This window comes from Biomphalaria glabrata, chromosome 7 (assembly GCF_947242115.1).
Source record: "Biomphalaria glabrata chromosome 7, xgBioGlab47.1, whole genome shotgun sequence".
NCBI classification, from domain to species: Eukaryota; Metazoa; Mollusca; class Gastropoda; family Planorbidae; genus Biomphalaria; species Biomphalaria glabrata.
In genome coordinates this window covers 39,882,483-39,897,013 of record NC_074717.1, presented here as the reverse complement: position 1 = coordinate 39,897,013, position 14,531 = coordinate 39,882,483, and the positions used below count along the sequence as shown (strand labels likewise).

Genomic DNA, 14,531 nt, shown 5'->3' with positions numbered 1-14,531 from the left:
TTGTCTATGTTATGAAGCTCGGAAAATTTTTAATCAACAATACAATTAAACTTTAATTACAGCTACCATTAGTATTTTAATGGCCTAGAGCTTTGTCATCATCTACTGGTAGGAATAAAAGACATCTTTTAAATAGACTTACAAAAAAATCTTATATCACTCAAATACATGCAACATCTCTTGAAGAACTATTTTATGGAAGAGTCCTTTCTAAAACATATAAAATCATATATAGACAATATGCATCCATTACACCGCAGTAACATCAGATCTGGAGGAAGTGGTCAGCTCCACTCCTTTAAGGCTAGAATATGGAGATTTAAAAATCCTTTATTCCACCATCATTCAGAATGTTTCACAGTCATCAAGCCCTAGTTGTGCGTGTCTGCTGTGCGTGTCTGTTGTGCATGTCTGTTGTGTGTATGTTGTTTGTATTTGTGATTATCTGTTGTGCGTGTCTGTTGTGCATGTCTGTTTTGTGTATGTTGTTTGTATTTGTGATTATATTTTTAATGTTCTAGTAGTAATATGAGCTGGACAATAGCAGTCGAACCTAACTTCTACTGTTTGGACCAATAATATAATCTTATCTTCTATATTTATATTATTACAAAGTACAATGTATTTTCATTCTTAGCTTATATAAAAAATATTTGTTTTTTTATAAAGGTGCCAATCATGGTCCTGTCATTGCTGGGGTCATAGGTGCCAGAAAGCCACAGTATGACATCTGGGGAGACACTGTCAATGTCGCCAGTAGGATGGATAGTTCAGGTGTTTCAGGTAAAATTCAGGTGAGTTCTGGTTTCAGCATATAAATGTTTTAAAAAAATATACAATTAACAATGTTTTTTTGATAGTATTCTACAAATGAAAAATTAACCATATATCAATAAATGAAACTTAGTTGAAAAAAAAAAGATGTTAGGTTGAGGTAAAATTTTTATTGATTGTTCATGATTTAAATGAAAATAAGCATTGTTACTTGGGGGACTTCTTGCTAGAACTTCTACACAGTGACATAGATAGAAGAATAAAATAAATCATCAATATTTGGTTGAATTTTTAAAAATATAAATATGGAATCAGGCACTGCTTGCTATTGGCTACTGTAATTTTAATTATTGCTATATTTTTTTAATGTTCAGGTAACTGAAGAAACAGCAGCTGTTTTAATAAAAAATGGTTACAGCCTTGAATACAGAGGCCTCACCAAGGTGAAAGGGAAAGCCCCCATGAAAACATTTTTCATCCTTGACAGAAGACCTTTTGTTGATCCAAAAGACAGACTCATTGAACTAACACGTCTATGAACTATTTCCTTTATGGTGTAAACAAAGCTCTCCAATATTGAAGATTAAGTATTAAGTGCTTTTCAAAATAATTGATTGGGAAATGGACCAAAGAATGATGAAACCTGAGCACTTGCTGAGTGTTACATCCCAGGCCTTTCTTGTTAGCAGTTTAGTATTAGACTGCTGTGATTTAGGTCCCAAGACCTTTATCTCCGCTGATATGCACTCAATCAGTTCAAAAGTTCATTACTTTAATGACACCAACTGACTTCTGGTTCAAATGACAGATGCAAGTCATGAAAAATCCAAATGTCCGTTTTTTTTTGATGATCTGCTTTTTGATATATAACTTTTTACTTTAAAATTCCAACTGTTAACTAAATAATTTATAGAAAAAAAAAATGTGAACTGTGTCCTAAATAAAAAAACAAACAAAACAGTGAAATCTGCCCATGCGGAGTGTCACCAGTGAATGCTGACCATGTCCTTCAAAGCTGTATTCTTTACCAAGAGGCCCTAACAAGATACTGACCTCAAAACATGCCTATAGAAAGAAATCTATATGGAGAGCTGCCTAATCTGGAAACCACTGCACAGGTCATCAAATATATTGGTCTAGCAATCTGAATACTCCAACATAATAATGAGAATGAGGAAGCAGAGGAAGAAAAAAAAATCTTTTATCTGGTTTTGAACTCAATCTTTTCAGTTTCCAGTTTTTTTTTTCAAGCATTAGGTTCCCATTTTCATTTATTAAGCAAGAATAAATGTAATCTCAGTTTGAAATATTTAAATGCTTTGAATGATAACTTTACAAATTGATGGTTTTAACCTTAAGTCAATAAGTCTTCATCATTATATATTATATATATGGTTACCAAAGTGTTACAAGCTTGAAAGTATATAGAGAAAAAATGATATCAAATTCCTGATTCAACTAAAGTCAATAGAAGCAAAGCAAAACTTACTTATGTGATTGTCATTTCTATTGTTTTTTTTGACTGAGTTAACTGTTAACTCTTAATACCCAACTACTATTTGATGGAAACCCAAAACATATTATGAATACAGCACAGAATAAATTTATATCCTACCTCTCAATTCTATCTGATGTTAAATTTACAATAGCACTGTACTTTTGATGCTTTGTGATATGTTCCAGATCAAGTTCTTCAATTACCACAAGTACAATATGATAAGAGTATAAAAGCTATAGAGATTGTATGGACAGAAATCTGATCAGATATTAACATTGAATCATTCAAATATACTTCCAATACACAAAACCTTCAAGAGTTACTGGTTTATGATTACATATTATTGACCTAAATGGATTTCTTTACATTACTCTTAACTGAAATCTGATTCTCACTGAACTAAAGAGAATGTCTTATTATTCAAATGTTATTTTTTTTGTTTCAATGTGAAGACATCTATAAATGAGGAAACTATATTTATATTGCACAAATTAAGCAGGTAAAAGTCAGAACTCCCATCAATTATATGTTTCCCTGGTGACTGTACAATTGCCTTCAGTATTTATTTTCATCTATTTTTGATCCTTTAAGGGGGAAAAATTGTCTCTGGAAATAAAAACTAACATAAGTGTACCAGCTGTACATAAATATTGATAAATACACAAATACACATTTCCAACAATGATTTTAAAAAGGAAATAGCAGCAAATTTTATCATTTGATTTTTTAGTATATTTTATGATCAATTTCATACAAAATGTTATGATTTTCCATTATTATTTTATCATAATAATCTGCATCATCTGTCCTAAATATCACAAAGTTTGAAAGGGATATTTTGTTTTAAAATTTTTTCCTAATGTTTGTAATCTTAATATATAATTGTTGAACATTTTTTTAACATTTTCACTTTCTTGAAATCAAAAGTTGTCACTGCTGTATATATATATATATATAAATAAATATATATCAATAATTATATATTGTTTAACTGTTGAATAATATTTTTTTTTCCATTTTAAGTCTGTCTTCTATCAATAAATAAATATGATCAATCCAAATAATAGTTTCTCTTTTATTTAGGCTATACTCTACAATCAGTTTTAAACAACCACACCTCTGTAGGCATTATTTTATTTAGCCTTTGTAGCAACGGTTAAGTTTTTTATATTCATTTACGAAGTGAAAAATGTCTATATTTGTTGCTGGTAAATGGACCAAATTTTAGACTCAAGAATTTTCACTTTAGCAGTACGGTTGCCAAGTTTATTATATCATATTATGGAGGCTGCCCAGGCCTGAGCAAGCTATTATAGCACAGTGCAGGACAGGCCACTGTCCTGTTGGCTCATATTTCTCGCGGCTATGGCCAAATTTCGATTCACGGTGCCCTCGCTGCGGGGAAGAAGAGGAAACCGTGCCTCATATTCTGTTTGACTGCCCCAGACTTGCTGATCTCCGTCTCGACAGGTCTGGGAAACTCAAAATTCTCGACCTGTATGGCGACATTCATGCACTACGCAAGACAGCAGGGTTTCTGTTCAAGGCTTTTGCAAGAGAGGATTTGAGCCTCTCAAGCCCTCACTCTAATGGAGTTTGATGACGATGATGATGATTATATCACAAAAACTAATACCTATGTATTTTTTTTTTCTGACTTTAAATGCATTGCTGCATGCACCCATCATCCCAACTAGGCGGCCTGGTCATAAGTCACTATTCTGAAATGTAAACTAAATGTAAAATATTGACAGACCAGCTTGAAGCACGCAGAGTTAGTTAAATACTCATGTAAATATCTTATCTTACGTCCTATGCGTCATGCATTTAGTCATGCATATTAACCAATGACTTAAATTCTGCCAAGTCACTGGTTTTCCTGGCTAGCTCAGGCAACCCATTCCATGCTCTAATTACTAGGAAAGAAGGAGTATTTGTACAAATTTGTCCTAGCATATGGAACGAGGAATGTGCCTTTATATACTTGTATAAGTGTTGACTTATTGTTCTAAACGGCTACGTTTTCATTTTTAATAAAGCTTTGCGTACAGTTAATGGCAGGAAACATTGACTTCATCTATAAACTTTGCTGAGTTTATCTAATTATTTGCAAAACATATAACTATTTGCTTATGTATACATAATAATACTAGTAGATTTACGTAGTGGGTCTCTATATATATAGGTAGGCCTGCGTACTGATAGCCGTGCTCTGCTATGTGGAACCAGGTCATAGATATTGATTATTTTGACCGGTAGGATTCTCTCACAAGAGAGGCCCATCTCACCACCCTCACTTTACACCTGACAAAGTTAGCCCTGGCAATAACTGCTTGAAAGACTCAATGGGTTTAGCTATTGCTTGTAGTATCTACGATTGGTATGTGTGGACTAGCTTGTATCTGTAGTGTTCTGACAGAGAGGTTGAAAGATTATGTCAGACTAATCATTATCAGTGTAGGCTATTACGAATAAAAATCAACGCGAAGTTAAAAAAAAAAAGCAAAATATTACAAAATCCCTTTTTTAAAAAAAATAAAAAATAAACAAACAACAACTACAACAGCAAAGCTTATGTAAGGGGAAGAACTCCGCTCTTATAACTATAAATAGTATATATATAATAATTTAAAAGTTATTTCCCTTATTTGATATAAAACAAAACAGTTAATTACCAATAATTAATTGACTAATGTTTTGTTAAGTACAATAAATAATTGTTTAAAATTTCAACTTAATCTGAGAATGGATAGTCTGTAGGAGAAATGACGTGTTCAATTATATAAAGGACCAAACCCTACATATTAAGCCATATACCTGAATACTGAAAGATTAACTTCCCTTGTTGGTATCAAACAAAATAATTAATTACCAGTAATTAGTTGATTAAATTGGTTGACAATATTTGAAAAAAAAATTGATTCATGTATTGTCCACACCAATAAATAATTGCTCAAAGTTTCAACTTGCTCCAAGAATTGGTGTGGCAGAAATTACGTGTAGCCTACAAACGTTTTACCAGACAGACAGACAGACAGGCAGACAGAGTGAGTTAATTTAAGCTTTGTAAAACACATTGACGTTGACATTTTTTAAATTAAAAATTAGCACTATAATGGAATTAAGCGCTGAAAAGTGGGCGGGGTGGATGAAGGATTGAGCGCTTGGCTCTCGAACCTGGGGTTCGAATCTTGATGAAGACTGGTATTTACAATTTCGGGATTTTTAGGGTGCCCATGAGTTGGGGAAAGTAAAGACGGTTGGACGTTGTGCTGGCCACATGAGCGTTAACCGTTGGCCACAGAAACAGATGACCTTATATCATCTGTCCTATAGATCGCAAGTCTGAAAGGGGAACGTTAAGCGCTGAAAAGACGAAATCAACTAAACTGTGAACAATCTAGAGAAACATGTCAATGGATTGTCCCCAGAGAGGAGCGAACAAGAAATTAGCCTCACAACATCGTATAGAAGAAAACTATGAAATGGAAAGATGCCAGATCTGAAAACCACTGAGCAGTTCATCTCAGTTTATGGGAGACCGCCGTGTTAGAATATTGTTAGGCTAGTGTTAGGATACATATTCACTAGATCTGAGAAAGTAATTTAAGTAAACTTAATATAGAATAGTTGGGATCAGAAAATACGACAATCTCGGAGACGCAATAAGAGTAGTGACAAAAGAGACGCTCAAGATAGACCACTCTACGACATCTCCTTCTGTACATAAACATTAAAAAGTTATTTAGATTCTTAGTCGTCATTTAGAGAGCGTCTGGGAAGAGGAGTAACTCTGTTAAGTGATATTAGTTGGAGGACAATAGCGGAAGAAGAAGAAAAAAAATTACAGAAAAGAATAAAAGACTCGAATTTGGAATTGAAAGGTACTTAGCAAGCAACCACCTTCAAGTTCATCTATCCTTTTGGGGCACCACACAATATCTGTCAATCGTCTTTCTCCATTCCTCTCTGTCCTTTGCTTTGGAAAGAATTTCCTTCATTGACAGCCCTTTGAGGTTGTCTTCCCATCGCTTTATCTGTCTTCCTCTTCTTTCTCTTCCTGGTACTGTTCCCTGAAGGAAGGTATCGAGTTCTGTAGTCAGCGTCCCAGATTCGCATTCATTTAAGAAATTCGTCGTGACCAGGGAGAGAATAAGTCTGATTTTAATGTCAAAGGCTATGCCTTTGTTAGTTCAGATTGTTTTCAGTTTTGCAAGTGCTGCTGTAGACTGTGCAATTTAGCCAGTAGTTCAGTTTCTTCAAAATGACGTAGGAATCGCATTAAAAAGAGTTAAAAGAAAAACAAGTAAAAATTAAAAAAAATACTTTAAAAAAACTTATAGAAGGAAAGGAACCACACAATTACTGGCATATTTCTCAATGATACACGATTTATTTCCCTTTTCCTATCGAAAACAAAATGTATTAATCACCACTAATTAATCAACTTTATTTTTCATTAATTCACGTGTTGTAATCGACAATGAATAACTGTGCAACATGTCTAGTGATACGAGGATTGGAAGTGGAAGAACTAACGTGTACAAGATTTGTATCAGACAGACAAACAGACAGAGTTGATATAAGCTTTGTTTTTTTATCACAAAGTTAGCAGGCGCTGAGGTTTGATTAGAATTGGATGTAAGCTTCATTAATTTAAAAATCAATTACTCTGACCCATTATAGTTGATTCATTAACAGAGGCTTCATGTTTTTGTTAGTTTCTTTGGCGCTGTGATATATATCAAAGCTTCCCAGCTCTAACGTGGCATCCGGATGGAAACGGCCCCAACTGTCAGTATCTACACACCGTTCCCATAAAAAGGCCGTTTGATCTCGGGCACCCACACTGCTGATTTCGAAAAGAAAATGGGTGAGTTCCCCGGTGTGCAGGGCTGGATTTACTTATAGTCAAAACAAGTGATAGCTCTGGGCCACTAAGGAATCTTATCTTATATAATACAGACGTTACTTCAAAAAATGCTTAGCATCGGCATATAATATCTGGAAGGCCCCAAAAACGGCCCTTATCTCATTGTTGTTGGTCTGTCGGGCAGCTAGTACAACTAAACCGATGTAGGTGTATTATCTTATCTTATATGATATAGACGTTACATCAAAATAGATGATGATTACGTCCTACGCGTCATGCATTTGGTCATGCATGTTAACCAAAGACCTAAATTCTGCCAAGTCACTGGTTTTCCTGGCTAGCTCAGGCAACCCATTCCATGTTTTGTAGAATTTTAAATAGGTTGAACAAACTTGTTAACAAAAACTCAACAAAAACTCAACATAACTTTTATTAACAATACACACATTTCAACTTGTCATGAGATATAGATCTAATAACTTTAAAATGAAATGACATCTAAAACAAAATATGTAAATATGATCTTTGATCCTAGTTTGGGAACCTCTTTTGAATCGCGATGACGTAGGAATGGCATCAAAGAGTTCAAGGAAAACAACAGCCTTCAACAAATGAATGTATTCTCATTGGACATTTCAACAAAAAAAAAAATAAAACCTCGTGCTCTTGAAACTTCATTCAAATGTCTATGTAAATAGTTTTTGAATGAATGCGCGCCTTGTTCATTAGCCAGTTTCACGTCTGCCCGAGGGAAAGAACTGACAGTGTTGTGGTAGATGAGGTAGACATGAACACATATCTCAGTCTCCGTACCGAGCAGTGCGTAAGCAGCATTCACAAACAGAGGAACAGACACACACCCTCACTCACAGTACCAACATATCAGCAGCAAACAAGCGCACATAACTCCTCTCCACTTAAACATAACATAACTCCTCTCTCTCTCTATCTTTTTTTTTTCTTCATCTGGTCACGTAGACTAGACAAGTGGGAATAAAAGTCCGTTCAACCCGCTTCCTAAATAACCTAATGGGTTTAAAAATGTAAAAATAAATTTTCAAAGCAACTCTACATTCACAGGGCCTGCCTTAGGCATAGGCGAACTTGTCAGCCGCCAAGGGCCTCTAATTGGTGGGGGCCTCGTACAGGACTCAAAAAAATTTAAAAGAAATAACTTTTGCCCACTGTTATCCTTGGAGTTCACTAGGTTTTAAATAAATTGCTTAATATTTTTTTTTGCAGTTTATTTTTTATTTTTCTAATTTATTTGGGGTCACCAAAATCACTTCTCTTAGGACCTCCAATTATCTAATACCGGCCCCGCCTTCTCATTACCTTTATGTCACCCACTTGGGAAATCTGAAAATATTTTCCATAAACCTAACTACCCTTTTTATTGATCTGAATTGAAACACGCTACAGCTTAAATATTTTATGCTTTAAAATAATAATTTAAACGTACATATTTAATGAGCTAAACTATTTAAAGTCATCATTCCTACTCTACACAAAATAAAACCACACTTAAAATTACTCTTACCAAAAAGAGTTACAACGAAGAGTTTAAAAAAAAACAAAAAAAAAAACATAGATACCCGGGTTTTTTATCAGCCCGGCTGGGAACAGACTCTCGGGTGGTCAGCCTCCGAGAAAGAGTACAGCTGGCTTTTTCTTTCAGTCCCAGTTATGGCATCATGTTTATCATTGCGACTAGCTACAATTCTCAGCAATCTAGTTCCTAGTGTGATTTGAAGTCTACTAGATTCTAGATCTACTTATTTTTGGATACATTTGCAGGGCAAACAGTTTTTTTTTCTCTTGTGTATTTTATGAATGAGACGGCGGGCATCGAACGTGATCAGGGGAGACTATTTCAAGGTAACTAAATACATTTCATATTATAATATTCTTTTACATAATTAACTATTTTTAATTTTGAAATTAGCAAGGCAAATTATAAAGAGCTTATAGAGTTTTCTATAACACCATCGAACATGCACATTCATATAGCCATAAACGAAAAATGTCTATTATTAGATAACCAAAGGTATTTAATTCTATGACATCAATATCCTATTATGATTCTAGAGCAGTGATTCCCAAACCATCTCCTCATCTGCACATTTACATAATCTAGCCGAACACTTTGCATATTTTTTTTAGAGAGACTAATTCACGCGGTGGTCTATTGATGTTTTAATTAACTCAGTTTAATTATTCCAGTAGATTGTGGAACACCTATTCAGGCCTCGAGGAACACTAGGGTTCAGCGAAACACAGTCTGGGAAAGACTATTCTAGATGAATACATGTAACCATACAAATAAAAATTAATATATTGCTTTTTAAACGTAAAAGCAAATGTGTTTTGTACTTATTAAATATAATGTCGTGTTAGCCCTGATATTTGTATGAGAAATATTTAAATCCAAAGTCTTACAGTGTGGATAACACGTCTTTAATGACAAATAAATGATAAAATGTCATGATACTGAATAGAAAGTAGCATATTGTATTACTTACTGTCACTTAGAACAGCTCTAATCCAGCGGCGCAGCGGGGTACTCGTGGGCCTTGGTTCGGGAATTCGATAGTGGCCCTCCCCCCTACCATCCCTCATGTAAGTTGATTGTGACTGAACCCATAATGAGCCATGCTGTATCTAATGCTGAGGACAACAGAAGCAAGGCCATGGCTGAATGTTGGAGACACAAGGGATTTCTGAAGGACATTTGCTAAGATAGTTGATTATTCAATTCCGTAAAGGTCAATTGTGATCTGGAGCCTCATTTCCATTGTAGAATTTTAAAAAAAACAACAACAACAACAAAAAACAACAACTTTGAATGATTGAGAGAGTCAATGATTCCGGACAACACACACATGAAGATATGGATAAGACACCATGAACCATTACGGAATGTGTATAGATTAAACTGTGTCTTGAATGACTTATGAACTATCATGGAATGGGCGATGGATCAACATTATATGATGTGCTACTCGTCGTAATACATCTTCCATAGTGAAAACAAAACAAATTGTTTACAGTCAACTTAAACATTCATTCATGAATTGCAACGAGATAATACATATCGGATTACTACGCAAAAACAAACAACAAAAAAAACAAACAAAATAAATAAAAACAATGACAACACAATTTTATCTAGTTTGGTAGTTTCACCTTGTTTACTTTATTATTTATATTATAATTATTATTATTTTGGAAGTGAATTAATTTTCATTCTAAGGCACTGCCAGGGTCCAGCTTTGTTATAAAGGGAAAAAAAAAATAGTTGTAGCCCCTTTAACAGTGTTCATTGAGAAATTTTGTAATGATGTGGCAGGTCTGCAGCATTATTGCCCTTTGGCAGGTAATAAGGATCCACTTAGGAATGCTTATGGCTTCGAATATGTCGTCGAGGTCAGTTGATTTTATCGTTTCGGTTGCTATGACAACAGGGTGTATTGTTACTCTGGATAGCTTCCATAGTTACTTAATATCTAAGCTTAGATTTCCTTCGTGTTTTTTTTTTTCAATTCAATTTCTCTTTTATTGTGGGATAATGTGTACGGCGATGTCAATTATGGCTGCGGATTTTTCTTTTTTTTTCTATTGATAAACAATAAATGTGAGCGATTTAAATCCACCGTCTTGTCAGTTAAAATAGGTCTATCCCAGTGTAATAAGTAATCGGTAGACCCGAGGACTTCCAATGGTGATTATTTGTAATAAGGAGGCTATCTTTCAGATTTCCGCACTTTCGGTATTAGTCAACAACATCGAGTTTAAAGATAAGCTTTTTCCTATTTTTTTAGTTCTTAGAACTTGGCCCTGTATTGCTGGGACAAAGCCTTCTGTTTCAGGGTAGAGATGACATGCTCTGAGTCATGCAGTGGAGTTGCCTCAGAGTCGTTTTTTCCAAGTATGTTCGATGAGCCATGCCATTATCCGAGGACTTTGGCAAATGGAATCCGAATATCCATAGCTTAATGACCCTGGGCTGGAAAAAAAGTTTTGGACTTGTGACTAAACATTTAATGACCGACGGTCAACGAGGGTGTCATGAGACCAGCACAATTACCAACCATCTTTTCTATCCAGTACTCATGTCACATACTTGACTTGGGAGTACTGATTAACGTTTCAATGGGAGTTAAAATTGTGAAACATCCGTTCGGAAGACAAAAGTTCATTTTGAAGCCTAACATCCGTTCGAAAGCCAAACATCTGTTCAGAAGACAAACATCTGTTCGAAAGCCAAACATCTGTTCAGAAGACAAACATTTGTTCAGAAGACAAACATCTGTTCAGAAGATAAACATCTGTTCAGAAGACAAACATTTGTTCAGAAGATAAACATCTGTTCAGAAGACAAACATTTGTTCAGAAGATAAACATCTGTTCGGAAGACAAACATTTGTTCGGAAGACAAACATTTGTTCAGAAGACAAACATTTGTTCAGAAGACAAACATATGTTCAGAAGATAAACATTTGTTCAGAAGACAAACATTAGTTCAGAAGACAAACATCTGTTCAGAAGATAAACATTTGTTCAGAAGACAAATATTTGTTCAGAAGATAAACATTTGTTCAGAAGACAAACATTTGTTCAGAAGACAAACATTTGTTCAGAAGATAAACATTTGTTCAGAAGACAAACATTTGTTCAGAAGACAAACATCTGTTCAGAAGATAAACATTTGTTCAGAAGACAAAAATCTGTTCAGAAGATAAACATTTGTTCGGAAGACAAACATTTGTTCAGAAGACAAATATTTGTTCAGAAGACAAACATTTGTTCAGAAGACAAATATTTGTTCAGAGAACAAACATCTGTTCAGAAGACAAACATCTGTTCGGAAGACAAACATTTGTTCAGAAGACAAACATTTGTTCAGAAGATAAACATCTGTTCAGAAGACAAACATCTGTTCAGAAGATAAACATCTGTTCGGAAGACAAACATTTGTTCAGAAGACAAACATCTTTTCAGAAGACAAACATTTGTTCAGAAGACAAACATTTGTTCAGAAGACAAACATTTGTTCGAAAGCAAAACCTCTGTTCAGAAGACAAACATCTGTTCAGAAGACAAACATCTGTTCAGAAGACAAACATTTGTTCGAAAGCCAAACATCTGTTCAGAAGACAAACATTTGTTCAGAAGACAAACATCTGTTCAGAAGACAAACATTTGTTCAGAAGACAATCATTTGTTCAGAAGACAAACATTTGTTCAGAGAACAAACATCTGTTCAGAAGACAAACATCTGTTCGGAAGACAAACATTTGTTCAGAAGACAAACATTTGTTCAGAAGATAAACATCTGTTCAGAAGACAAACATCTGTTCAGAAGATAAACATCTGTTCGGAAAACAAACATTTGTTCGGAAGACAAACATGTGTTCAGAAGACAAACATTTGTTCGAAAGCCAAACATCTGTTCAGAAGCCAAACATCTGTTCAGAAGACAAACATCTTCAGAAGACAAACATCTGTTCAAAAGCCAAACATCTGTTCAGAAGACAAACATCTGTTCAGAAGACAAACATCTGTTCAGAAGACAAACATTTGTTCGGAAGACAAACATTTGTTCAGAAGACAAACATTTGTTCAGAAGATAAACATCTGTTCGGAAGACAAACATTTGTTCAGAAGACAAACATGTGTTCAGAAGACAAAGATCTGTTCAGAAGACAAACATCTGTTCAGAAGATAAACATCTGTTCAGAAGACAAACATCTGTTCAAAAGACAAACATCTGTTCAGAAGACAAACATCTGTTCAGAAGACAAACATCTGTTCAGAAGATAAACATGTGTTCAGAAGACAAACATCTGTTCAGAAGACAAACATCTGTTCAGAAGACAAACATCTGTTGAGAAGACAAACATCTGTTCAGAAGATAAACATCTGTTCAGAAGACAAACATCTGTTCAGAAGACAAACATCTGTTCAGAAGATAAACTGTGATGTTGCTCGTTCAGGTTGTCTTGAGGTCAACTATGGATGACTGTTGAATTTCAACCAATTACTCTGCAAGCGTTTGGGTATTATTGTTCGGGTGTATTCCGTGTAGTTGATCAACAATCCAGACAAAACAAACACATCGGTTTTAACTAGTAAAGAGATGTAGTCAACGCTGATGAACAACTTCACATATATTTATTCTAATAAAAGGCCACAGTAAAAGTCTCTGTCACTAAACACGTCGTTACCCTCAAGGATTATATCGCTAACTGATTTTCCGGTCTCTAACCCAACATATCCCAAACGTCACTAGTCCCGTTCAATATGCGTCTTCTATGGTGCGTCGCTAAATAACTAAACTATAAATAAGGTGTCTAACAGATTATCTGTTCAGAAGATAAACATCTGTTCGGAAGACAAACATTTGTTCAGAAGACAAACATTTGTTCAGAAGACAAACAATTGTTCGGAAGACAAACATTTGTTCGGAAGCCAAAATATGTGTTCCGAACCCAAACGTTTCTGTCACCACTAATGATATTGGTAGTTCAAGATAAAAAAAAACAACAGAGTTGTAATAAAATCAGCAGTGAACTCCTATTGCTCCATCACACCCATTGATACATACAAACACATTCCCAGGGTTATGACTGTCGCCTGTCATTTAGATGAATTTTTGTAATCCAATTATTAACAGACATGAAAATCAAAATCTAAGCAACACATTGTATTGATAAAATAAACAAACTCCAAAATTTACTTATCTAAGGAAAAAAACGCACATCACCGCCATATCTCAACACTGAAATGTTTAACTTCCATCATAAAAATAATTTAAAAAAAAACATTAATTAATTACCATTGATTAACTTATTGGTTAATTTTTTTAAAAAGTTGTATTCATGTGTTGTCATTGACTATGAATAATTGTCCGAAATTTCCAACTTGATCCAAGAATGTTAAATGGAAGAAAAAAACGTATAAAAGAATCCCCCCAGACAGACAGAAAGACAGACAAACGGCGTGAGTTACTTTAAGATATGTAATAATGTAGCTACACTACACACACCAAGTGTGCCTAATAGGTCACACTGGTCTACAAACTAGTTGTCCCCAGGAAAAATTCCAGAAGCCTTTCTAAAAAAAAAATTATCACTGACTGCTTGTTAGTCCGAACTGGAGTGACCCAGACTACGGACAACGTCTGTAATTGGATTGTACGTGACTTAATGAAAGTGTGGACGGACGCGACAGGGACAGGTCATAGGTTGGAACAGTGCGGACACACTTTCTTGTTGTTGTGGACTATGACTCGGGGATGAAGTAACGGAAAGGCAAGTACATTTCACTTTATTTGTAAAATGTTTTACATGTTTCGGATGTTCCTTCAGAGTTGAAGATAGTTTA

General features: G+C 34.7%; 2 protein-coding genes across 9 annotated transcripts in view; both read left to right on the top strand.

Moving 5' to 3' along the window:
• The window catches only part of LOC106067294 (adenylate cyclase type 2-like), a 96,147-nt gene extending 92,811 nt beyond the window's left edge, over positions 1-3,336 (top strand). For all 8 annotated transcript variants that reach the window (XM_056035544.1, XM_056035550.1, XM_056035548.1 and 5 more), the window contains exons 25-26: positions 670-794; positions 1,149-3,336. In XM_056035544.1, the coding sequence (XP_055891519.1) occupies positions 670-794; positions 1,149-1,313 (290 nt within the window). In that variant the 3' untranslated portion in view covers positions 1,314-3,336. The remainder of the gene's footprint in view (positions 1-669; positions 795-1,148) is intronic.
• Positions 3,337-8,827: 5,491 nt separating this feature from the next.
• Positions 8,828-14,531, top strand: part of LOC106067295 (steroid 17-alpha-hydroxylase/17,20 lyase-like) — a 32,285-nt gene continuing 26,581 nt past the window's right edge. Inside the window, exon 1 of the mRNA XM_056036990.1 lies at positions 8,828-9,023. The gene's annotated coding sequence lies outside the window, so the exon portion shown is untranslated. The remainder of the gene's footprint in view (positions 9,024-14,531) is intronic.